At 42.7% G+C, this 24373-nt stretch overlaps 1 protein-coding gene across 3 annotated transcripts in view; it reads left to right on the top strand.

The window, feature by feature from the left end:
* Positions 1-24373, top strand: part of ERH (ERH mRNA splicing and mitosis factor) — a 50404-nt gene that overhangs the window by 6372 nt on the left and 19659 nt on the right. For all 3 annotated transcript variants that reach the window (XM_033952564.1, XM_033952562.1, XM_033952565.1), the window contains one exon: positions 20814-20934. In XM_033952564.1, coding sequence (XP_033808455.1) covers positions 20814-20934 — 121 coding nt within the window. The remainder of the gene's footprint in view (positions 1-20813; positions 20935-24373) is intronic.

Raw genomic sequence — 24373 nt, 5'->3', positions numbered from 1 at the left:
TTTTCAGTAAAATGTGGGGGTTACAAACCCCCCACAACGCGGCGCGATCTGTATAAAGTAAAGTGGGGGGGGGGGGGTTTCCCCCCCAATATTACATATACTCTCAGGAAAAGGGTCAGTTAAACTCCAATAATATTACCTCTAAATCAGAACCCTATATGGACAACAAACCTCCCCTCTGCAACACTAACAGGCTTTAATTTCACACACACACAAGCCAATCACACAACAGGTAGTAACAGGGAAAAAGAAAGGTGGAGAAAAAGCCTCAGTTCAGTTTCATTTGGCACAAAACTCCACCTTTCAAGGCTAACCCTGTACTCCAAAATATAGAACCAGTAGAAAAAGCTCTATGGTAGCCTGCAGGGAGATGTTACAAAACACACCGGGACACACAGCCCTCAGTTGTGAAAAAATGGGTAAATCAGCACTGTAGCAAAGTAGTCCAGGATTCAGCGTGGAACACAGCAAAAAAAGAGAACAACTTAGCTGCTTTGGCATCCATGATCTCTCAGTCCTTCACCTCCTGAGCCCTGCAGCCACTGAACCCTGCATCAGGGGTTTCAACTTCACTGCTTCTCATACGCTCTATCCAGACCCACCAAGCTTTTCAGGTTCTCACACCACTTCACAGAACAATACCGGTGCTAAGACACTCCACATCCTCCAGCTAGAAATAGCATACAAGCTCCACCTCCAGACACGATCCACCAATCACAGGCATTCAAACGCCAAAGAAGGCTGTCCACTCAATTTGGGCATTCATAGAAACATAGAAATATAGAAAGATGACGGCAGAAAAGGGCTATAGCCCATCAAGTCTGCCCACTCTACTGACCCACCCGATAAGTCTAGATGCTAGTGATTCGTCCTACGTAGGGATCCCACGTACATGTCCCATTTACTTTTAAAGTCAAGCACGCCGGTGGCCTCGACCACCTGCACCGGAAGCTTATTCCAGTGATCTACCACCCCACAGGCTGAACAGATTGCAGAGTGAAAATCCATTTTTGCTCTTTCTGCCAGAGTAAACGCCTCCAATTCCCCTGGCGAGCAGGGTAAGCAGTGTGTTCAATTACTGTGCAACGTAGAGCCCCAAATTCATGATTAGCTTCCAAACAGTGCTGATTTACCCATTTTTTCACAACTGAGGGCTGTGTGTCCCGGTGTGTTTTGTAACATCTCCCTGCAGGCTACCATAGAGCTTTTTCTACTGGTTCTATATTTTGGAGTACAGGGTTATCCTTGAAAGGTGGAGTTTTTTGCCAGATGAAGCTGAACTGAGGCTTTTTCTCCACCTTTCTTTCCTTTCTTTTTTCCTGTTACTACCTGTTGTGTGATTGGCTTGTGTGTGTGTGAAATTAAAGCCTGTTAGTGTTGCAGAAGGGAGGTTTGTTGTCCATATAGGGTTCTAATTTAGGGGTTCCCACACCCCCCGTCGGAGCCCTTTAAAACAGTAATTTTCTTCGGCGCGCATCTCCGCGTTGCGCTCGGTTGTCTGCGCGTGCCTTTGTCCCGGCACGCTTTTGACCTGACACCGTGCATATCTGAGTCTTTTTTTTGTTTGTCTGTTATGAATGATAAAATGTAGCACAAAGGAAAGAAGAAAACCAAACATTCCCACAAAACCCAATGGAAAGTCAAACCCAGCAGGAATGATAACAGCAGATGTACCAGCATGAATATGGACAAAACCTTTTATCAATTGTTCAGTACTTTATTTGTATGTATGTTGGTTTCCTCTTTATGACATCTGCCAGTTTGCATTCTGTTCCAGTGTGCTTGCCACGTAGCCTCGCATTTAAACCGCATTAGCATTTTTTATCGCCGGCCAAGGCAGTAAAAGCTCTGCCGCTCATAGAATTCCTGTGAGTGTCGGAACTTTTACCGCTGTGGCCAGCAATTAAAAAATGCTAAGCGGCTTCATAAAGGGGAGGGGGTTAATTTTAATAGTATATGCCCAGCACACTTGCTTTGTGCAATTTGTATATTTTGTCACCATAGAACATCGATTAATTCTTTTGGATAAGGCTGAAGAAAGCTTGATAACTGAAACATGGCCTGTGTTGAGTTCATCTATAATCAAGTTTAGTTTTTTCTAAATCTAGAGTGTTTTATCAAGTACTGAAACCGAGTGATTTTTATTAAGAGTGTTGTCTATATACATCCTGGCACATCTGCTGTGATACAATGTAGCAAACATCTTAACGTAAGCATTTGTCTTCAACATGTTTCTGTATCAAGGACTTTTGAAGAGTCTAAGAAGTTTACATTCTGCATGTTTAATGAATAACTGCAGTATCCAGAAAACAGAACTCAAACACTTAACATATTTAGAATGTCAGCATGTGATTATACAGATTGAGACAAAATAAAAGTAACTTCCTAGAGTGTTTTGCAGTTTTCTTAGAATTTTGATGCAAAATTTTATAGGTTTTTATTTTTTGTTACTATCTATGTTTATTTGCTGAGTGGAATAAGATTATCTATAAACATGGCAAAGTTACTGACTTTTTAGCATGACCACCCAACAATTTTTGCATATTCAAAAATATTTGCACTGAAAACTACCATTACCGTATATGTTCGAATATAAGTCGATAAGAGTATAATTACCCTTTTTTCCTCCCAAAAATATAAGATGGGGGATTAATGTGCTCTGAGCCCTGCCCCCTTACTCCCTCACCAGGCTCTCCACCCTGTTCCCCTCCCATCTTGCCAGGTTCTGCACTTAGCTCCCAGGGCTCCCTACCCTGTACCCCCTCTTTCCCGATGTCCTGCAGGCCTCCGGCTCTGCCGTATGACATGGTGAGCCAGAACAGTAGGGATCTCTCCTGTCCTGGCCTTCTCCTGCGTACCTTTTCAAATTCCTGGTGATCCAGTGGTGTACCAGACAGGAGCGAGCTTCTGCACTCCTGTCCCGCGCTGAGCCCCTCCCTGAATGGCCGCCTTGAGTTCTCACAGCTCAGATGTGTACCGGGCATGAGCAACCTTTCCTCTCTCCTGGCCGGCACTGAGCTGCTTGCTGAATGGCTGCCCCAAGTTCTCACAGGAGGGAGGCAAAAAAAATTGTAATAGTTGTCTGGTGCTGGAGATGGGAGGGAATCTTCCTGTTTCGGCCAACCCCACCAGGCCAGCGGAGGCCTGCAACAAGTTCAGGAGGGGGAGGGGGAGTGGGTGGGCAATGACCCGAATATAAGTCGATACCCCCATTTTTGGGCACATTCTGGGCCCAAAAATCTCAGCTTATATTCGAGTATATATGGTACTTAAAAAATGGTGTACCAGCTTACTGTTAATGATGTCAGTGACATAGACTTTTGTTTGGGGAGCGATTGTGAAGGCCTATCGCAAGCTACAAGCAATGGTTGAACTCGAGAAACTGTTGCAGATGATCTGGGACGACGTGCCATAGGGAGTGATCGACTGAAAGCCTATGCTCTCATTTGTTCTGCCCTTTTACTTAAAACTTAGATGTACCCCTTAAATTTTAAAATCTAAAGAGAGAGTGTTTGCAAAATGTAGTAACATAGTAGATGACGGCAGATAAAGACCCGAATGATCTATCCATTCCTCAGCAACAGCAGCAGATGAATCCAGAGACTAGTGGGATAGTACACATCTACCAGCAGGTGGAGATAGAGAACTGATTAACAGGTGGTCCTATTGGTTGGCACCCTCCCTGTATCCTCAGTATTCTCTATCTCCCAGCAGGTGATGGTCGCTGTTCCACGAGCTCCTGGATTCTGGCTGGATTCTTGTTTATTCTTCTGTTGAGAGTTTTTCTCTTCAGATAGATCGGGGTGTTTGGCTGAGTGGTGCCAACTTTGGGAGTCACACCTGGGCCCCCCCCCAGGTCCCTGATCAACCCTCCTCTCCAGTGGATTGAGGTTTATTCCTGGTCCTCTGTTTTCTTCTTTCCCAGCCAAACCCCCCCCCCCCCCCACCAAAACAACCTTTTTAAGAGGCCAGTGTGCTGTTGCTGGACGGTACTTTGCTGTCTGTCCCAGTCTGATACTACCAGCCTTAACAACGGTGGATTCAGGTGCAACATATTCGTCCTCTTCTTAAAAAGATCTGTCCGGAGTGGAGTCTTAAAGTAGTCCTTGGTGGGTTGCAAAAGCCTCCCTTTGAGCCTTTGTCCAAAGCGACTTTGAAGGATGTGACGTTGAAGGCGGTTTTTTTTGTTGCAATGGCTTTGGCTAGTTTGAGTGTCTGAGTTGCAGGCATTGTCTTGTAGAGATCCTTTTTAGTGCATTTTGGATTCGGGTGTGTCGGTGCGGACTGTTCCATCTTTTGTTCCTAAGGTGGTCTCCACCTTTCATGTTAACCAGTCTCTCTTTCTTCCAGCCTTCAGAAAGGAGGATTGGGGAGAAAAGTTCTCTTCTCTGAGGTTCCTAGATGTCCGTAGGATGCTTCTGCATTATCTCCAACTTACTAACGACTTTCGCCATTCTGATCACCTCTTTCTGTTGTTCGCCAGCCGCAACAAGGGTATGGCTGCCATTGCTCGCCGGCCGCAACAAGGGTATGGCTTCCATTGCTCGCTGGGTCAAGGAGACTATTGCTTCCACTTACTTGACGTCTGTTAAGCGGTTGCCCGACAAACTTCATGCTCACTCCACTAGAGTGATGGCTACTTCTTGGGCGGAGTCCAGAGGTTTTTCTTTGGAGGAGATTTGTCGCGCAGCTACTTGGTCTTTTAAGAATACTTTTTCTAAGCATTACCGTTTGGATGTGGCGGTGCGTGCGGAGGCTGCTTTTGGTGCGTCGGTTATTGCCGAGGCGGCATTCGCTTCCCACCCTGATTGAGGTTTGCTTTACTACATCCCACTAGTCTCTGGATTCATCTGTTGCTGTTGCTGAGGAAGGAAAAATTATGTTCTTACCTGTTAATTTTCTTTCCTCTAGACGCAACAGATGAATCCAGAGCCCCACCCTTTCTGGCTATTGGATCCCTGTTCGTGTTTCGCTTTTTTCCGCGGTTTTGTTATTGTTGGTAGTTCTCTCTATTATTACCTTTGCGATTTGTGTTGGGAAAGAAGTTTTTTACATGTTGGACATATTCTGGTTCCGACTGCTTGGGCAAGGAGCAATACTGAGGATACAGGGAGGGTGTCAACCAATAGGACCACCTGTTAATCAGTTCTCTATCTCCACCTGCTGGTAGATGTGTACTATTCCACTAGTCTCTGGATTCATCTGCTGCGTCTAGAGGAAAGAAAATTAACAGGTAAGAACATAATTTTTCCGTCTGCCCAACCTGATTTAATTTAATTTTTTTTTCTTCTTCTTAGCTATTTCTGAGCAAGAATCCAAAGCTCTGCCTGGTACTGTGCTGACAGATTGTACCATTTGAATGATGTTATTTTACTGTGTTTTAACACAGGGAGTGTGTGGCGCAGTGGTTAAAGCTACAGCCTCAGCACCTTGGGGTTGTGAGTTCAAACCCGTGCTGCTCCTTATGACCCTGGCAAGTCACTTAATCCCCCATTGCCCCAGGTATACTAGATAGATTGTGAGCCCATCAGGACAGACAGGGAAAAATGCTTGAGTACCTGAATAAATTCATGCTTGAGTACCTGATCTCCCTTGGGAGAACGGTATAGAAAATTGAATAAATAAATAAATAAAATCGCCAGGTAGTAATGCTAAAATGTCGTTAACATCAACATTGTTTAATATAATTAAATATTTTTTTAAATAATACGTAAATATAACTACATAAAATTTCTCGTTGAAATTCAGAGCAGTTGCTGAGAAAATTGCAAAAAAAAAAAAAAAAAAAGCCTCCAGGAGGATTACTTTTTTGCTGTTGCACATCACTGAAACTGAAGTCCTAAAATATCTCCAGCAGTAAAGAGAATTAATCTTGTTTCATACTGGTGGAGAATTTAGTTTTTATTGTATAAAGAAAGCTGCCTTTCTGAGCTAAACTAGAAAAAGACCCCATGTCGGAGTTCTGGTTAGTAACAGTGGTGAGTGCTCTCTGGTCTCAAACTTGCAGTCCACTAGGTACTATTTTGAGGCCCTCGGTATATTTATCATAATCACAAAAGTAAAATAAAACAGTTTCTTGATCATATGTCTGTCTCTTTTTAGCTATAAATTACAATATTATTACTTAGCCAAAATGAAAGATTTATAAACTATAAAGAGTTTTACCTCATGCAAAATTGTCATTTCTTTAATAAGACATTAACTATTTTTTTCTGAGGCCCTCCAAGTACCTACAAATCCAAAATGTGGCTGTGCAAAGAGTTTGAGACCACTGTCCTATAGCATGTATTGTATTGAAAACTAAGTCAAAAACTTTTTTAAAAAGTGGCACTTTTTTCAATAATCTTGAAAACTCTGCTATCTCAAGTGCGCTCTGCTGTTGCTGTAAGAGTAAATTTCAAGCATAAAAGTATAAAAGAAAAGGATGAGTCCATACAAATTCACAACCTGTCTTTTGACAGGCTAGAAGAATGATTGAAAAGGGTGCTTAACTATAGCTCATGTCCATATATGCAACTTATATACATATACAATCATCATCTTAAACTGTGTGGTTCCCCCCACTCCCCCTTTTCGCAGCACAGTTTTCTGGGAGTTGAGGTTCAGTCCGACTGACAGCCAGAAGACCTGGTTTGTCTAGTGTATCTCTGAGGCAGATTTCTTCTCCCTTTGATTCCAGCTGAAATCATATGCTGAAGCAGGCAGGTGCTACATGGCACAGTGAGTAAGGCAATTATATTTATTATATTTGATATACCGCTTGTACATGAGTATTAAGCGGTTTACAAAACTAAATACATAGGCACTTTGGACTTCAACCTCTATCCTGAACGGGCTCACAATCTAAAGTGCCTAAGAGAAAAAGAACATCATTCATATATTCAAAGATAAAAATAGAAAGAAGGAGCCCCAGAGATGTAGAGAACCAGGGAAAGTGAAGCAGAATGGATACATTGTAGAGACAAAGAATAGTAAATCTAACAAGATAAATATAAATAACTATACCAGGCAGGAGAAATAAAAATAAAATAAGACAAACCCAGCAAAATGAAAACAAAATAAGGTATGAATAATCAGAGGTAGAAATTGCAATTAGTGAGAGACGCTCGTTTGCTGATTATGGAGAGTATTGCATAGAATTCCATAGTGTTCATGAAATAGAATTGATTTCAGTAGTTTTCAGAAGGAGAAGTAGGATGTTTCCTCGAGGAAGCCGTGAAGCATGGTGTTTCAAAGGTTCTTGTACAGTCTATTATTTCCGTCCACCCGCCAGGACTTTGTAGGAAGCCTCAAACTTCAGAGACTTAAACCCCTCTCCCTCTTACTTCATCACTGTCCCCGAAACGCCAGTCTGTCTTCCTACAAGCCAAGCTGTAGGAGCTTGTCTTTTCTGCTCATGTTTTATTTATAATTTCAGTCTTTGCGGTCGCGGCGTTCACCCTTGTGCTGCAGAGGTTCCCTGCAGGGACACCTGCGACTGTGGGAGATTGCAGACTTTTGGGAAAAGTTTGCTTCTGGAGGGTTCTCTGCTTGTTAATAAGCCCTTTGGACAGCCTGCACATCAGATCAGGGTTCAGGGATCGTTCCCTTGGGAGATAGCTCACCCCAGGTTCCTCATGCTAGTGGATCAATGGAGGCACACCTGGGTTTGGAGCTGGACTGCGTTCCTCCGCTAGGTGTACTATTCAGTGTGTCCAGCAGTGGGAGAGAGTGGGCATCTCTCCTGTTGCCGTGGGGGAGGGGGGATCTTGACTTCGGCGGCAGGAGGGAGTGGGCATCCCTCCTGCCAATCTTCAATTTGGGTTTTTAATAAAATTTTTATTTGCGTTTTTCTGCTCATGTGCCTATGGGCACATGCAAATTTAGAGAATCTTTGCTGCTCTCCGCCAACCTCATTTGCATACATGGTTTTTGAAGGATGACTCGCCTCTTTGAAATAGCTGTAATAACAGCTGTGACAGCGGCCCATCAGTTTTTACTGCAAATTTTTAGTCTAGCCTATAGTTACAAGTAGGTCATCATTGGCTCTTCGTTTTGTCCCAGGAGTTGCATTAGACAGTTTAGAAATGGGCTTGTATAATTGTCATTCAGTTACTTCAGGGTTGGCTCCCTGTCTTGGTAGAAAAATGCTTTTAAAAGTTTTCTGAACCTGAGATAGTGGACACAAGATGATAGTGTAAGCAGTAGTTGGTTCTAGCATTTTGCTAATTGATATTGGATGGCTAAGGTAATTTTCCTGATAGACTTTGTTGTTGCATGATGGGATTTTAAGTGGAAAAGATTTCTGGTGGAATATCTGTTGGAGGTACCCTGGAGTAGGGTGGATAACTCTGTTAGGTAGGCAGGGGCATTCCCTCTTAGGCTCTTAAAGGCAGTGATGCCTAATTTAAACTTGATCCTTGCAGTTAAAGGCCACTGATGTGGTTTCATATAGTAGGGCTTTAGTTGTTCCGATTTCCATAATATGAGTCTTAACTGCATTTGGAGTTGGTTGAAGATGTGATAGTAACATTTTAGAGCAGAGAACTAGTGCTAACATTACAGTAGTCTACTCGAGATAGGATTAGGGAATGCACTAACATTTGGAAGTATGGTGGGCTCTTCTTTAATAATAATAATAATAATAATTTATTTTGTATACCGCCATACCCAGCGAGTTCTAGGCGGTTCACATCAGTAAATCAAAGGTACAAACAATGAAGTCGTTGAAGTTAGCAGGTTAGAACGTACAATAAAAAAGGAGCAGGAAGAGATTCCTGGCAATTAGTGGATGGAAAGCCGTTCGGATAGGTGGAGAAAGATAGTAGAAGTAAAATGTATTAAGGGTTCAGTCTGTGGAATAAGTGTGCAGGGATGCACAGCATTCTTCTAGGTGGCATGGTGGCTAAAGCCTTATAGGCTGCTAAGGGATAGCATTCTGCAAAGTGGTAGTATGCTTAGCCTGCTTGCTGGCAGGTGTTATCCTTGGAAGCTATATGGTACACTGTTCTCTTTTGTTCTGTGATGTTTGTAGTTGTGGATTCCATATAGTGGCAGCGTCATTATAATAGTGACAGTATCATTACAAACAGTAAATAGTATTGTCTTGATATACTGCAAGAAGACAGCCTCCCTTTTATGCTGCTAGAGATAGTGCATTAGGCTACTCCTAAGAACCAGGAGAAACTGAGTTTGTTTCCTAGTGCAGCTCCTTGTGACTCTGGGCAAGTTACTTAACCCTCAGTTGCCCCAGGCACAAATAAGTATCTGTATATAATATGTAAACCACTTTGATTATAATCTCAGAAAGGTGGTATATCAAATACTATCCCCTTTGCCTTGTGCAGCTAGTGGCAGCCTTCCTTTTGCATTACTAGTAGCAGCCTGTTTATATGCCTTTTTAAATGTAGAGGTCTTCTTAAGTGTTGCCCAGTGCCAGCTTCCTTATATTCTTCATAGGGGCAGCATCCTTTACACTGCATGATAGCAGCCTTCTCATCTGCTCCATGAGAATAGCATTCTTCATTTCTTCATGGTAGCAGTGTTCTTATCCGCTGCATGATGGTGGCATCCTTATGCCGCAAGGTGACAGCATCCTAATGGGCTGCAAAGTGGCAGGCAAAGACTTTAAAGAGGTCAGTTCAGCACTTTTATTCTTTCAGTTGTATGGTGGCAGCATTCTCCTAAGTTATACATTGTTGATAGGCTGAGTATTCTCAGTAGCCTCATAGACTCTACAATGGCAGCAGCCTTCTCTGTCATGTTACATAATGCTAGTTCGAACTTTTGGTCTATGACAGTACACTTCCCTCTCCATATTCACAGTGGTTAGGGACACAGCCCCCAAGCGAGTAAGAAAATTTCACAAATAACTTTAGGGCCAACTCTGAACTACCTCTCTCCCACTTCCTGGACCTCTCCACACTTTACTTCTAAAGCCTGGTGGTCTAGCAGTGAAGTGGGGGCAGGATGATCTTTTTACACTCCTGCCCCCTGCTTTACAATGCAGTTCTACAGTTCACTCAGTAGAATCTACCTCTTGTTTTGTGGTTCTGTTTTATCAGGATTTTCACTGCTGCTTCACTCACAGTTATTTCTTGTCTATAGCATGTTCCAGCTTGGCTATCTAAAGCAGTGTTTCTCAACACTTGGAGTATGTGAGCTGTGGCACCAGCGCTGTATGTTTCCCAGCTTCCTTCTGGTGTTGCGTATATGTGGTGCCAGCGCTGTATGTCTCCCTTCCTTCTGCTGTCACATATCTCCCAACTTCCTCGTCTTCTCTCCCCAGCTCCCCCCACCCCCTCTCGGAACAGCAGCAGCAGCTCAATCTGTGTTTTTAACTTCTCCACACAGCATCCACTAATGTTAGTTTAGCTGGCGATTCCATCAGACAACCTCAGGCCTTTGCTAGGCTGGTTTTTTGACTATCTCTGTGTTTGATCTTAATTCATTGATTGCCTTAAGTTCCAAGTAAGTCAAATTCTGTGTGTGTTTGACATATTGGTTTTTCTTCTCTAGATTTTAAATGTCTCTCAGTACACAATCATGAAATGTTGAGATGAGTGGATCACATGTTCCTGGTAGTATCCATTTGGACTTTTTCTTTAAAACCGATTGATCGGCATACATATTGATGGTGTCTGAATTATTAAAGAAATGGTGAATCTGTAGTTTGCGCTTAAATTTAAATAGATCTCTTGTTTGGAAAGAGTCATATCTTGTTGTTGGCACAAATGATGATCCTTTGCGGAATACAGATGTCTGTGAGGGGCTAAGTGTGATGGAGGACAAATTGAAAATGGGGATCTCTTCTACTGCCTTTTCTGGCTGTAATAGTATGGGCCCCTCCCCCTTCTGGGAACCTCTGTATGGTATGGTCCTCTCTGTATGTCTCTCCCACTCTGTATATATTGTTCTTGTTGCGGTGGCCTCTGTGTTATTCTGGGATTCTGCGAGGACCAGATTGTCTAAAAAAATTACTGGCTTGATTAATGGTCGAAGGGCTTGATGATACTAGTGCTCTTGTCATAGGACTTGTGGGTGGCAGGGTGTAGTCTTCGTCCGAACAGCTTCTAATCCGTTACTTCATGATTAGTCACACTGATATGTCTTTTTTGTCCAGTTTGAGATTGCTGTTGTTTCTTGTTCCTTGAGATGGATCTGAGTGACTGTTTTCTTCTGTTGTAGATCTATGATCTCGACCATGGATATATGTTACCATTTTTATTGTCTGTAGTGTCCCTCTTGAGCTTCTCCATTTTTCCTGATTTGATATCTCCTTTGTATTCTATCATTTTGGAATTGACATCTAAAATATTGTCAAAATCTTGATCTTCAATTTTTCTAAGTTGATTCTAAAATTGTCTGATCTTTTCTTTGATGTTTCAATTAAAAGGATCATCAGATCCAGTGAGCATTTGTAAAAAATACTGCACCATTGGTCTAAAAATTCCTTGTCATCCTTTTACATTGTAGGGGCCTTCATAATTCTCAAGCCTCTAGGGATCATCTGTTTCCGACAGTATTCCAATAAAAATTCTAAATGGACTACGAGGACTGGCGCAAGGTGAAGAGTAGAAGGGATGCTGGGAAACAGTGATCACAATATGATCCACTTCAACCTGGACATGGGCAAAACATCGATTCAGAACGATGGACACGGCAGTGAACTTCCAAAAAGGGAATTACAAAGGGATGAGAATCATGGTGGGGAAGAAGATTAATAAGAGGATAAGCACTGTAAAAACACTAGAGCAAGCATGGCCCCTTTTTAAGGATACAGTCACCGAGGCACAAAATCTATATATACTGCGTATCAACAAGGGATCCAAGAAGAAAAATAACAAGAAAATGGCATGGCTCATTGTAGCGGTGAAGGAAGCGATCAGAGACAAGAAGACTTTGTTTAAGGAATGGAAAAGGTCAAAAACGAATGAAAAATGGAAAAAGCACAAACATCAAAGCAGGGGCCAGAAGAGACTACGAGGAAAAAATAGCCAAGGAGACAAAATATGTCAAGCTGTTCTTTCGATATACTAAGGGGATATGATCCATGAAGGAAGCGGTGGGTCCGTTGGATGACCATGGAATAAAGAGAGTACTAAAGGAGGACAAAGCCATCGCAGACAAACTGAACACATTTTTGCCTCTATTTACTGAAGAGGATATATACAATATACCAGAAGCCGACAGGCTATAAGCATGAAACGAAGATGGGAAACTGACAGGGTTGATGGTCAGTCTAGAAGAGATATGTAGACAGATTGATAGGCTTAAAAACGATAAATCCCCGGGACCGGACGACATCCATCCGAGCGTAATCGAGGAACTGAAAGGGGTTATAGCTGAACTGTCGATCAAATCAGGAAGGATTCCGGAAGACTGGAAAGTGGTGAATGTTACACCGATCTTCAAGAAAGGTTCGAGGGGAGATCTGGGAAACTACAGACCGGTGAGTCTGACCTCGGTACCGGGAAAGATGGTAGAGGCACTGATAAAGGACTGCATCATTGATCACCTTGATGGACACAATCTGATGAGGACCAGCCAGCACGGCTTCAGCAAAGGAAGATCTTGCTTGACAAACTTACTGCCCTTCTTCGAGGCAGTAAACAGGCAGATAGACAAGGGTGACCCGGTCGACATTGTATATCTGGATTTTCAGAAAGCGTTCGACAAGGTCCTGCATGAACGACTACTTCGAAAAATTGCGACCCATGGAATTGAGAGTGAAATACTTACGTGGATTAAAAACTGTTTGGTGGATAGGAAACAGAGTGAGGGTAAATGGACAATACTCGAACTGGAAAAGCGTCACGTGGAGTACTACAGGGTTCGGTGCTTGGGCCTGTTGTGCTCTTCAACATATTTATAAATGACATGGAAATTGGTACGATGAGCGAGGTGATTAAATTTGCAGACGATACGAAGTTATTCAGAGTAGTGAAGACGCAGAAGGATTGCAAAGACCTGCAACGTGACATAAACACGCTCAAGAAATGGACCGCAACATGGCAAATGAGGTTTAACATGGATAAGTGTAAGGTGATGCATATCGGTAAAAAAAATCTTATACACGAATACAGGATGTCCGGTGCAGTACTTGGAGAGACTCCCAGGAAAGAGACTTGGAAGTACTGGTAGATAAGTCAATGAAGCTGTCTGCGCAATGCGTGGCAGTGGCAAAAAGGGAAAACAGAATGCTAGGAAAGATTAAGAAGGGTATCACAAACAGATCAGAGAAGGTTATCATGCCACTGTAACGGGCCATGGTATACCCCCACCTGGAATACTGCATCCAGCACTGGTCGCCGTACATGAAGAAGGACATTGTACTACTCGAAAGAGTCCAGAGAAGAGCGACTAAAATAGTTAAGGGACTGGAGGAGTTGCTGTACAGTGAGAGATTAGAGAAACTGGGCCTCTTCTCCCTTGAAAAGAGGAGACTGAGAGGGGACATGATCGAAACATTCAAGATAATGAAGGGAATAGACTTAGTAGATAAAGACAGGTTGTTTACCCTCTCCAAGGTAGAGAGAACGTGAGAGCACTCTAAAGTTAAAAGGGGATAGATTCCGTACAAACATAAGGAAGTTCTTCTTCACCAAGAGAGTGGTAGAAATCTGGAATGCTCTTCCGGAGGCCGTTATAAGGGAAAACACCCTCCAAGGGATTCAAGACAAAGTTAGACAAGTTCCTGCTGAACCAGAACGTACGCAGGTAAGTCTTGACTCAATTAGGATACTGGTCTTTGACCTAAGGGCCGCTGTGGCAGTGAACTTCTGGACACGATGGACTACTGGTCTGACCCAATAGTAGCAATTTTTATGTTCTTATCAGTTCTGATGACTTCTTTGTTGAGATTCACGATATCTCGCCATTTATCCAATGGAGGTAGTGAGATGGAGTCCTCATCATCCAATGGTAAGTGATTCTGTTAAAGAAGCCTGAGGCGTTCATCAGGTAAACTTGAGTATATGATCCCAGGCTGTGAAGGCCATTTTGATAAAAAATCCGTAAAGCAAAGCAAGAAGAAACCAACGGGAGCTGCAGTAAAAATGGAACGCAAAAACCCAAACTGCAGAAAATGTACAAGGTGCTGGAATTTATTGAATCAAAATCATAAAAAGATGGTAATAATAATAATAAAATAAAGGAAATTGTATCCAAAGATTTGTTCTTGTGGTAAAGCATACTGGACCCAACATGGTCCGTGTTTTGAAAATACGTCTTCCTCAGGGGTCCTACGGGAAATAATAATTTGGTATGACGTGAGATAATAGGTATGAAAATTGTGCTACACCAATAGTGCATAAGTGGTGTGATGGGTAAGAATGAAGGAAAATGTGAAATTGATGGTGCATAGAGGGACCACTCAGAATGGAGGATTATATGCTAGTCAAGTGTCCAAGAGAAGGCTAAGATTAATAGAAAAATAAACGCCCAAAGTAAAACCAAACTTGGTGAGAAAACTGGACAAAAAGACATAAATGTGAAAAGCATGCCATGATGCTGATACTAAATTATGGTAACAATTTGTAGTAGGAGATTGAAAACTTGTAGAAAAACTCGTAGAAAACTCATAGAAAAGAGGTAGCTCTGTAAGGAGGCCATACATACCAGGATGTACAATGCATAGATACTCAAGGACCATATGAATAAAAACAATTGTACAAAGATTCTGCAAACAAACAAAAAAGAAAAGGGGGTTATGATGTCAGTAGGATCAGGAGAAAGGGATATACAAATAGCTAGTGGTCATTATCGCTCTATCGGGGCGGTGGAAGACCTTGTTCCCGTTCCTTCTGTAAGTTGGCTACATTTCTTCCCATTTTTGTGGGCTAACCGTGGGTTGCCAAGGTTCATTGTAGGAATCCTTCTCTATGTCATTCTCTACTCGTAAGGACTTTGACAGAATACTTGTAAGCGAGCAAATTGTTCTGGATCTAATTTCTCAACTAATTCTCCTCGATTCCTAAGCCTGTAGATCCAGAAATCAATTGGTACAACTGGGTCACCCTCTCTGAGACCACCTACCACTCCCTCGCCCCACTATCCACTAAAACTGTCTCATACTCCTGTAAGACCCCTTGGTACCTTCCATATCACCAGAACTGAAGCAGAAATGTCGAGTACTAGAGCGCAAATAGACAATCCTGGAGGGTCAATATTAAGTTCTACAATACAGTACTAAAAAAAGCAAGGAAGAACTTCTACGGTGATAAAATCTCCAGATCCAATAACCAGAGTAGTGCATTGTTTAACATCTAGCGCTCCTTAACCTCTAAAAATGACTCCACCATGCTCCCCTCCTCTCCATCAGCTGATGATCTAGCAAAATTCTTCAACAAAAAAGTCACTGCCTTAAGATGCTCCTTCCCACCAGCAGTCTCTTACAACTCTCTGGTGCCCACCGACCCAAACCCTACCCTACCCGTCTCCAACCTTATCCCAGTCGACAGATCCTGGACTGCCTTTGAGCATGTATCCGAATCCCAGATCTCTAAACTCTGCCTCAAACTGAAATCCTGCAACTGTACCTTGGACCCATTCCCCTCCTACCTATACGAGAAAATTCTCGCACAGGCCATCTCATCTCTTACCAAACTTATAAACTCTGTCCTACTATCGGGTCTATTTTCTGCAGAAATGGGACATATTGCCTTGACCCCACTACTGAAAAAAGCTGATCTAGACCCTTCCACACCATCCAGCTATCGCCCAATAGCAAATATTTCTCTCCTGACCAAGATGCTAAAGTCCATCATATCTACCCAACTCTCATCTTATTTAGAGAGATTCTCCATCCTCCTTCCTTACCAATATGGCTTTCAACCTAACTTCAGCACCGAATCCCTACTGGCCTCATTAATCTCAAAGGTTCAGCAACTTCATTCTCATTATAAGTTCGCTGTTCTTCTACAATTCTGCAGCTTTTGACGTTGTCCATCATGATATTCTAATTTTTCAATTTTCTGAGATTGGCATTAACTCCACAGTCTTAGACTGATTCTTGAAATTCTTACATTCCCACTTGTACACTGTTAACATGAACAGCACCTCATCCTCTCCTTGGAAACCGATTTGTGGAATCCCACAGGGTTCACCTCTATCCCCTATTCTCTTCAACATCTATATGTCCTCCCTGAAACTCCTCCATCTATCCCCCCTGGAAACTCTTTACACTTATGCTGATGACATCCTTGTCCTCCTTGAGACCGACTCGAACCTCATTAACCTCTCTGAGAACATATCCTCATGCATAATGAACCTCCAATCCTGGGCCCTCACCGTACAAATAAAACTGAACGAGTCCAAAACAAAACTACTTTGGCTCGGCCCAAAATTAGATCAACTACCTATCCTCATCCCACTGTCCTCTGGCACCACACTGCAGCTTGAGTTCTCAAGCAAAATTCTGGGCATCATCATTGACTCTACACTGTCCTTCAATGACCACCTCAACTCCTTGGTAAAAAAATGCTTTATCAGCCTTCATATGCTGAGGAAAGTGAGATCCTGCTTCCATCAACAACACTTTGCTGTCCTCGTACAATCCATCATCCTCTCCAGACTGGACTATTGTAACTCCATCTACTTAAGCCTAACAAAGAAAAGCCTTCAAAGACTTCAGCGGATTCAGAATATCGCGGCTAAACTAATCTTCACAAAAAGTAAATTTGACCATGTCTCCCCGCTCCTATCTAAGCTTCACTGGCTTCCAGTAACCTCTAGGGTTCACTTTAAATGCACCTGCCTAACTTTCAAGATCCTACATGGCATCCTTCTTCCCCTTTTTCCACTATTTTGGAATTCCTCGAATCCTAATACCACCAGATCCACCCCAAAATTCAAACTATCCTTCCCCTCATTAAAAGGCATATCCCATGCAGGAAAACTAGGGACATCCCTCTCCTTCAGAATCACAGAGCTCTGGAATAACCTTACTACCTCCAACTTTTCTGAAAACATCTGAAAACTTGGCTATTCTCAAAAATGTAATACTTCCTCCCTCTTTGGTATACTATGTCCCTCTAAACATTCTCTATACTAAGTCCTGTAACCCTTCATTGGAGTTCCTTCTCTATACCAATTCCTGTAAACCGTGCCGAGCTCTACGATTGTGGAGAGGATGCGGCATACAAACTTAAGGTTTAGTTTAGTTTAGTTAGAATGTAATGTAGTAACTCTCCCTTGCACTTAGAATAGAGAGTTGCGTGGGGACAGAAATCAAACCCATCCCCGCTGGAATCAAATCCACCCCTATAAACTTCAGAAGTAGTTATTTCATTTAATTATGCTACTGAATTAAAGGCTGTGGTAGAGACCTGTTTACAAATAAGCAAATACTGTACACTTTATTAATTTAGAAATATTAATTAGGAATAATACATACTTTGTAAACAGATTTCTACCAGAGCCTCTAATGTAAATTTAAATACTCAGCTGATGAGAACTCCCAAGCTGTCAGCTGAGGATTTCCTCTGCAGTTGGCCAGGGATCCCTTTTGCCAAGCTTGGCAGGCAACAGTAGTGTCCCTGAGTCATAGATGCTGGCACCTCGGTGGCTCATGGATGCTGCCAGTGACTGCTGCGCTTGGTGGAGGGGAGTTCTGGCTGTCTCTAGAGGAGGTCCTCTGCTGGCGGTGCTTAGGTTTCAAGGTTTATTAATATTTGATGAATCGCTGAATCGGTTTACAAAGCGATGTACACAATTATGGAAGAGAATAAGATTATAAAATACAAATTCATTAACATTGAATTTAAGACAAGACAAACTTTAGCTGGAGGGGAAGGAAGGCAAAAGTTACATCTGTTATATCGAGAAAAACAAATAAGGAAAAAACAAAAGGAAACAGGGTAGTTAAAAAATTAAAAATAATATGAAAATCTAAAAAAATTAAGTATTAAAAGCATCTTTAAAAAGGTGCGTTTTTAAGGATTTTTTAAAAGAGAGGAGATCTTTTTCATTTTTAATGTGTTGTGGCAGAGAGTTCCACCATTGTGGACCAATTACAGAAAACATATCAGATCTTCTTGTACCTATTGTTTTCAGTGAAGGTATGTATAGCTAATAGATTTTGAGAAGATGATCTGAGTGAACGTGCAGGGTTATGAGGAATTAGCATTCTTGCTATAAATTGGGGTTCGTTGTAGACTAAGGTTTTAAATATAAGCAGCATGACCTTAAACAGAATGCGATGATTGATGGGAAGCCAATGAGCATCGATAAATAGTGGCGTAACATGATCATATTTTCTAGCGTTGTAAATCAGTTTGATAGCAGTATTTTGGATAATTTGAAGACATCGCTTTTCTTTTTGAGATCTCACCAGCCACAGCAAGGGTCAGCAAGTACTTCAACACTGTAGAAATAAAACCAGAAATGCATTTCCTTTTCTTTTGAATACAATACAAAGACATCTGCTATATATATTTCCCAAAGCTAACATATTTTAGTCAATAAATTCCATTTTTTACCTTTGTTGTCTGGAGTTTCTTTTTTCCGCTTTCCTGCAAATTCTTCTGTTGCTGTCCATTGGTTCCTCCTACCATGGTCCAGCATTTATCCCTTTCTCATCTTTCACCCCTGCCCACCAGCTCCACACCCAACATTTCTACTATCACCCCTCTCCAGCACCATGCCACATCTCTCTCTCCATTCCTTTCACCACTATGTCCAGCATTCCTCCCTCTTGCATCCCTTTCAATATGTCCCACTGTTCCCTCTCCACCACATTTCTCCCTCTCATCTTTTTCTTCCCTATCATCTGTACCTCACTTCCTCCCTCTGAGCAAAAATTCTCCTCTTTCTTCCATTCCCCATGTACACTATCTCTCCTTCTCACTGACACACTCATGCCCAATTCTCCCTTTCTATTCCCTCCCCCACCTCAATATCTCTTTCCCTCCCTTCCTCTGTCCTCTCTCCCAAGTTTATGCCTTCTGTGTCCAGAAAGCAAAAACGCACTCCCTCCCCTCCTGTGTCCCGCGTTTGGGCTCCTCCCATGTCCCAACTCGTTTCCTCCTAATTACAACGTTTGCGTGCCCGCTCGCTCGCTCGCTCCTTTGTTTTCTGCCCCTCTCCCAAGCTGAACTATTTAAATGTAACAACAAAAAAATATATATATATCTTGCACATTAATAAGCTGCTCTAATTCAACAGGCACCCTGAGACACCCTCAGAATATATTGGGTCAGACAGTTTCCAAAAGTAAATGTGTGTACTGTATATCTCCTTTCAAAGATGCAAACTCTGATATACTATAAAATAAACCCTTATATCCTTGTCCTCATTATTTTGGCTTAACAGAGTCTACTATTTGACCTGTACCTGCTCAATTTCATTAATACCTAATACAGTTCTAGATAAAACAATCACAGGTTTTTCCTGACATTTTAGTGGGTAGCTGGAAACTTGAAAATAAGAGTTGGTAGTAAATGAGTTTCACATTGTCTTAATTAATGAGGTTGGTTATTACAGAACACCTTATAGTCCAAAGGATAAACTAGTTTGCTGATAGCTCAGGCAGAGAGAGTTGAATTTAATTATCAGAACCCAGTGCCTCATTCCCATGTAGTAGTACCTCAAGGCAAGACACCTCTTGGTGAAAATGAAACTTAATAATAATAAAAAAAGAACAAACCCAACAAAAATGCTACACATATTTATAACTACACAAACCAGGCTCATGGCATAATGTATTACAGCTCCACAAACAATCAATACAAATTATTGGATATTAAATTACTTTTTGATGACCACTGTGAAAATACAACTTGTCCAAGTCATTTCTCACACCGTCATAGATTTTTCAACATTTCTTCTATTGCATTCTTCAACTGTTAGTGTCAATGTTTTAAGTCTTCCCTGTACACTAAAATATTAAGCAAATTTGTGTAGAGCAAAATTTAAAAGTTTTATGTTCCTGACTAGCTTTCAGGCTGTTTGTGGATCTTATGTTCTGAAAAATCGGTTTATATTTTTCTTTCATCAAACTAATTCTTTGTTTTAAATGGAAGACATCCTAAAATTATACTGAAAGTGCATTGAAGCTCCCTCTCTCCTTTTCTGCCCTCTTCCCGCAAGATTGTATCTCTCCCGAGTGCTGCACTTCTTTGCAGGGCAGTGGGCCCTGCCTTTTCTGCTCCCCTCCCGCAAGACTGTACCTCTCCTGAGTGCTACACTTCTTCACAGGGCAGCGGGCCCTGCACACTCCACATGACTGACACGAAGCCTTGCCTCAGATGTCAGCTCTGACGTTGGAGGAAGACTTCCAGGTCAGCTACGTGTGGTGTGCTGGGAGCGCTGCAGGAGGGCAGGAAAAGAAGATGAGCCACTCGGTTCGAGCTGCCTTCCAACCCCACAGGATCCCCGAGACCATAGGATCCCTGCGACCAGAAGGTGCGTCCCCACGGGATCCCTGCGGGTCCCGCAGGATTCCCATTGTCCCCGTTTAGCTCTCTAATTTAAAAGCATGGTTAATAATATGCAGCATCCACTTTATGTATTATCTGCATGATAGCCCTCCCCAAAATGCAGGGAACTCTTCAACAGTTAATACAGAGATTTTGCAGAAAATTTTAGGTCTTGATACCAAGCAGCAATACTTTTGTGTGCTCTAATATTTAGAGGCTCCTCTGAGCTAAGAAATAGGCAGATTGCTTGGGCAATACCTTATAGCCACTGCTTTGGGACCTGCTTCAGCAGTGGTTTTCATCTTATATCTTTTATGTTCTGTGTGTCTGGTTAACCATTCATTATTGGAGCTACTAGAAGATTTCTTTATTGTATCAAGTGATTCAAATGTACTAAGAATGTGTCTGTTTCTCCAGGAGTCTGTAAAATGTATGAAGAGCATCTGAAGAGGATGAATCCGAACAGCCCATCAATCACATACGATATCAGCCAGCTGTTTGACTTCATAGATGACCTGGCAGACCTCAGCTGTCTGGTGTAAGTCACAGGCCTCAATATGTCTAAGAAAAGGCTGCTTTCTTAGCTCGTTACTCCTGGAGGTTAATTAACCTTTTAAACAACAGATTTGACTGCTGTCCAAAATAGCTGATAAGCATCTATTCTTGTTTCATGTTTTTAAAAATTCATAGATGTTCTGGAAACTGCCTTCAAAGTAGAGATTATTCTCACCCGCCCAGTAGTGATATATTTATTTGAATTCTTACCACCCATCCAACAACAGTACAGCATGTTGTAGACATTTGTGATGAAATATTTTAATTTGTTTAAAATAACAGTAATTGTGGTGCAATGTGTCTAGGAGTCCTGACTATAGGTAAAATTTTATATTATTCAACTCTGCCTCCTCCAGAGGCTGTAGTGCCCCCCCCCCCCTTCAGTTTTTTCTTGTGCAAGCGAGTTGAGAAGGTGGTTTTCTGATCTGCTCTGATCTTTTTTCTTATTTTTTCGTGCTTTTATCCGAGTCTGGAAATTTTGCGGTGCTCAAAAAGTTCTCAGTGGCTCTGGGATAGTTCTGCCTGGGAGAGGACGCACACTCCTAGGAAAGAAATCTGCAACTAGAAGGGAAACCCTTGGGGTACTTGTCTGTCTAGCCTGCAGTAGAACTTGTATAGCTTAGGGTTTGTTCCCCTGGAAGCTAGCTTGCAACCTGATTTATCAGGTGCTTAAGCGCAGGCTGTTTGGCCTGCGTTCCAGTCAGGCTTTAGCGAGTGCTGGCTGCAGTTTCCCTCCCCACTTGTCACATGGATTCATGGAGGTTCTGGTCTCAGTCCGACTGACAGTCCGAAGATCACAGCATGTGATCTTGATTTGGCTGACTGGGGCAGTGTCTTCTTCAGATTCCAGCTTTTCTGTGACAGCTGAAGCAGGCTAGCATAAGCATATTGAAATAGCATATTTGAAGCATTTGGGGGGCTGGATATAAGGTCCCCACCTTCAAAAATCTTTTCCTATAATTTTTTGACCTTTGGTTTGGTTTTCCTGTGCTGTTTTTGGCACTGCTATGGTGGCCATCTTGGATTTCCCAATTCCTTTTGTTTAAAAGCCTCCAACTGCCTCAAAACCCTTCAATTATGCTTAAAATCACTTGGGATAGACCCATCAGTCTGTGATACCTCTATATCATGGCAGATTTGTACTGGATGGTTGGCTGAGGAGCATGCAAGAGGGGTGGAAATCTTGGGCTTAGCCTCTCCTGGTACCTTCAAGGCTGGGGGATCACAGATGGCTCCTTTGTTTGGGAAAAATCCCCTCCAGAGCTTCTGAATAGTGATCAGGCAAAGCGCAGGTGCTGGATGCCTTGGAGCCCAAGAGGAGACCGCAAGAAGCCCTGAAGGGGTCCTTGAGGCCCTCTAGTTATGGATTTACCCCTGAGTTTGTAAGCTGAATGTGAAAAACCTACATAAATTGTCAGGGTTCCCAGGCTCTGGCGAAGGAGCGCCAGTGGTTGTGCAAGGGGGCCTGCCCACTTCAAATGCACACCCCCAGAAGAGGTCACTGGGCAGGATCCAGAAGTCCAGTCAGATAAGGACTGGGAGTCTGAATCTATGTCTTCGCTGTCCCAGAGTGAATCTTCCCTTGTTGGAGGTGTGGAGGCCTGGGCATAGACCGTGAGTTCAGAGGCAGTAGCAGCACTGGACCAGGGAGAAGACCCAACTGTACACTGTCTATTTAAGTCAACAGCCTTGTTGGAACTTATTACTGAGACTCTACGAGAATTAAAACTAGATTCTTCCTAGGCATCTGCTATACAGTGCTCTGTTACAAGTGCTTCCCAGGCTCAGACCTTTTTTTACCTTGCATCTTGATCTCACTTCCTTAATTACGGAGCATTGGGAGATCCTGGAGGGCTCCCTACAGGTTGCTAAAACAATGACAAAAGTTTCTGGAGGAAAAGTTCATAGTCAATTATTGAGAAAGACATGGGGGAAGCCACAGCTTGCCCTGGATCGGTAGCATGGAATATTGCTACTCCTTGGGTTTTGGCCAGGTACTAGTGACCTGGATTGGCCACCGTGAGAACAGGCTACTGGGCTTGATGGACCATTGGTCTGACCCAGTAAGGCTATTCTTATGTTCTTACCCTTTAGCTCTTGAATTTCAAAAGTTATTTGTCCAGCTGAGGGTGGATTAACTGATAGCACAGGTTACCAAGTTTACTTCCCTCCCTAGTGAAGAGGGAGTAATGTTAAAGGATGCACAGGACCACAGAGTGGATGTAGTTCTTAAATGGCAATTTGAAGCCTTAGCCTTGGGAATTAAAGCAACATCAGTAGCCTCATTCATGGCATGCGCCTGTCATACAAGAGTCTGTCAGATTCCTGTCATGGATGATATCTACCTCCAGCTGGTAATTGATTAAATGACATTGAGTATTGAGCAAGGTGTCTGCTTATTCTGTCTATGCCCGCAGAATGTTTTGGATCAGACTATGAGTGGAAGATTTGGCTTTGAAAGCCACTCTAAGCAGGCTCCCCTTTAAAGGGCAGATAGTCTTCAGTAAAGGATTAGATAGCCTTATGGCTAGTGTGGCTGACTATTGACCTAAAGCTCTTCCAGACAGCAGATCTTGTGCCCCTTGAGGGTTGAGTCAGGGTAATTTTTGTGTCTCAAGGTGCTTTTGCCAGTACTCCAGAGAGCATTTCAAGGTTCTTGGCAGAAGTATGGAAATTCAAGGTATACTCAGTCCTCTGGACAGCGCACCCCTGCATCCTCCAAAATGTCTCTGTGACACCAGGTCATTAGCCATGGCTCCACAGATAGGACGGAGGTTAACGGTCTATTGGGAGGCGGCGCAAATCAGTTTGGATTGCTGAGTGCTGGAGATAGAAACTGGGTGCTGGAGATAGAAACTCAAAGATAATATGAGACGGATAGAAACTCAAATTCGGCTACCCTCTAGCAGATTACTTTATGGATTCTTCAGCTGGACAGCCCAAGAAAAACTAAGACGATTAGAGATTGATCCTGGATCTGAAGTCAGTCAATGCAGCACTAAAGGTACCATGGTTCCGCATAGAGACCGGTCATTGCAGCAGTCAAACCAGGGGAATTCCTAGCCGCCCTGGATTTGTGGGATTATCTCCATATTCCTATATTTCTGGAGCACAGAAATATCTTAAGATGTGCTAGGGAGACATTTTCATTTCTCTGCACTTTCCTTCAGTTTGGCGACAGATCCACACACTTCACCAAGGTGATGGTAGTGGTGGTGGCTCACCTCAGAAAGGAGGGAATTCAAATACATTCTTACTTGGACAATTGGTTGATCAGAGCCTCATCCAAGACATATGGAGAGAGAGCAGTGTCCCAGCTGGTCCAGCTGTTGTAGGAGCTGGGCTGGATTGTCATCTTCCAAAAGAGTTACCTGGAGCCACCCCTGATGCTAGAGTATTTGGGAATCCATTTCAATACAGTG

The sequence above is a fragment of the Geotrypetes seraphini genome, chromosome 7 (assembly GCF_902459505.1).
Source record: "Geotrypetes seraphini chromosome 7, aGeoSer1.1, whole genome shotgun sequence".
Taxonomy (NCBI): Eukaryota; Metazoa; Chordata; class Amphibia; order Gymnophiona; family Dermophiidae; genus Geotrypetes; species Geotrypetes seraphini.
This window is presented reverse-complemented; position numbering and strand designations above follow the sequence as displayed.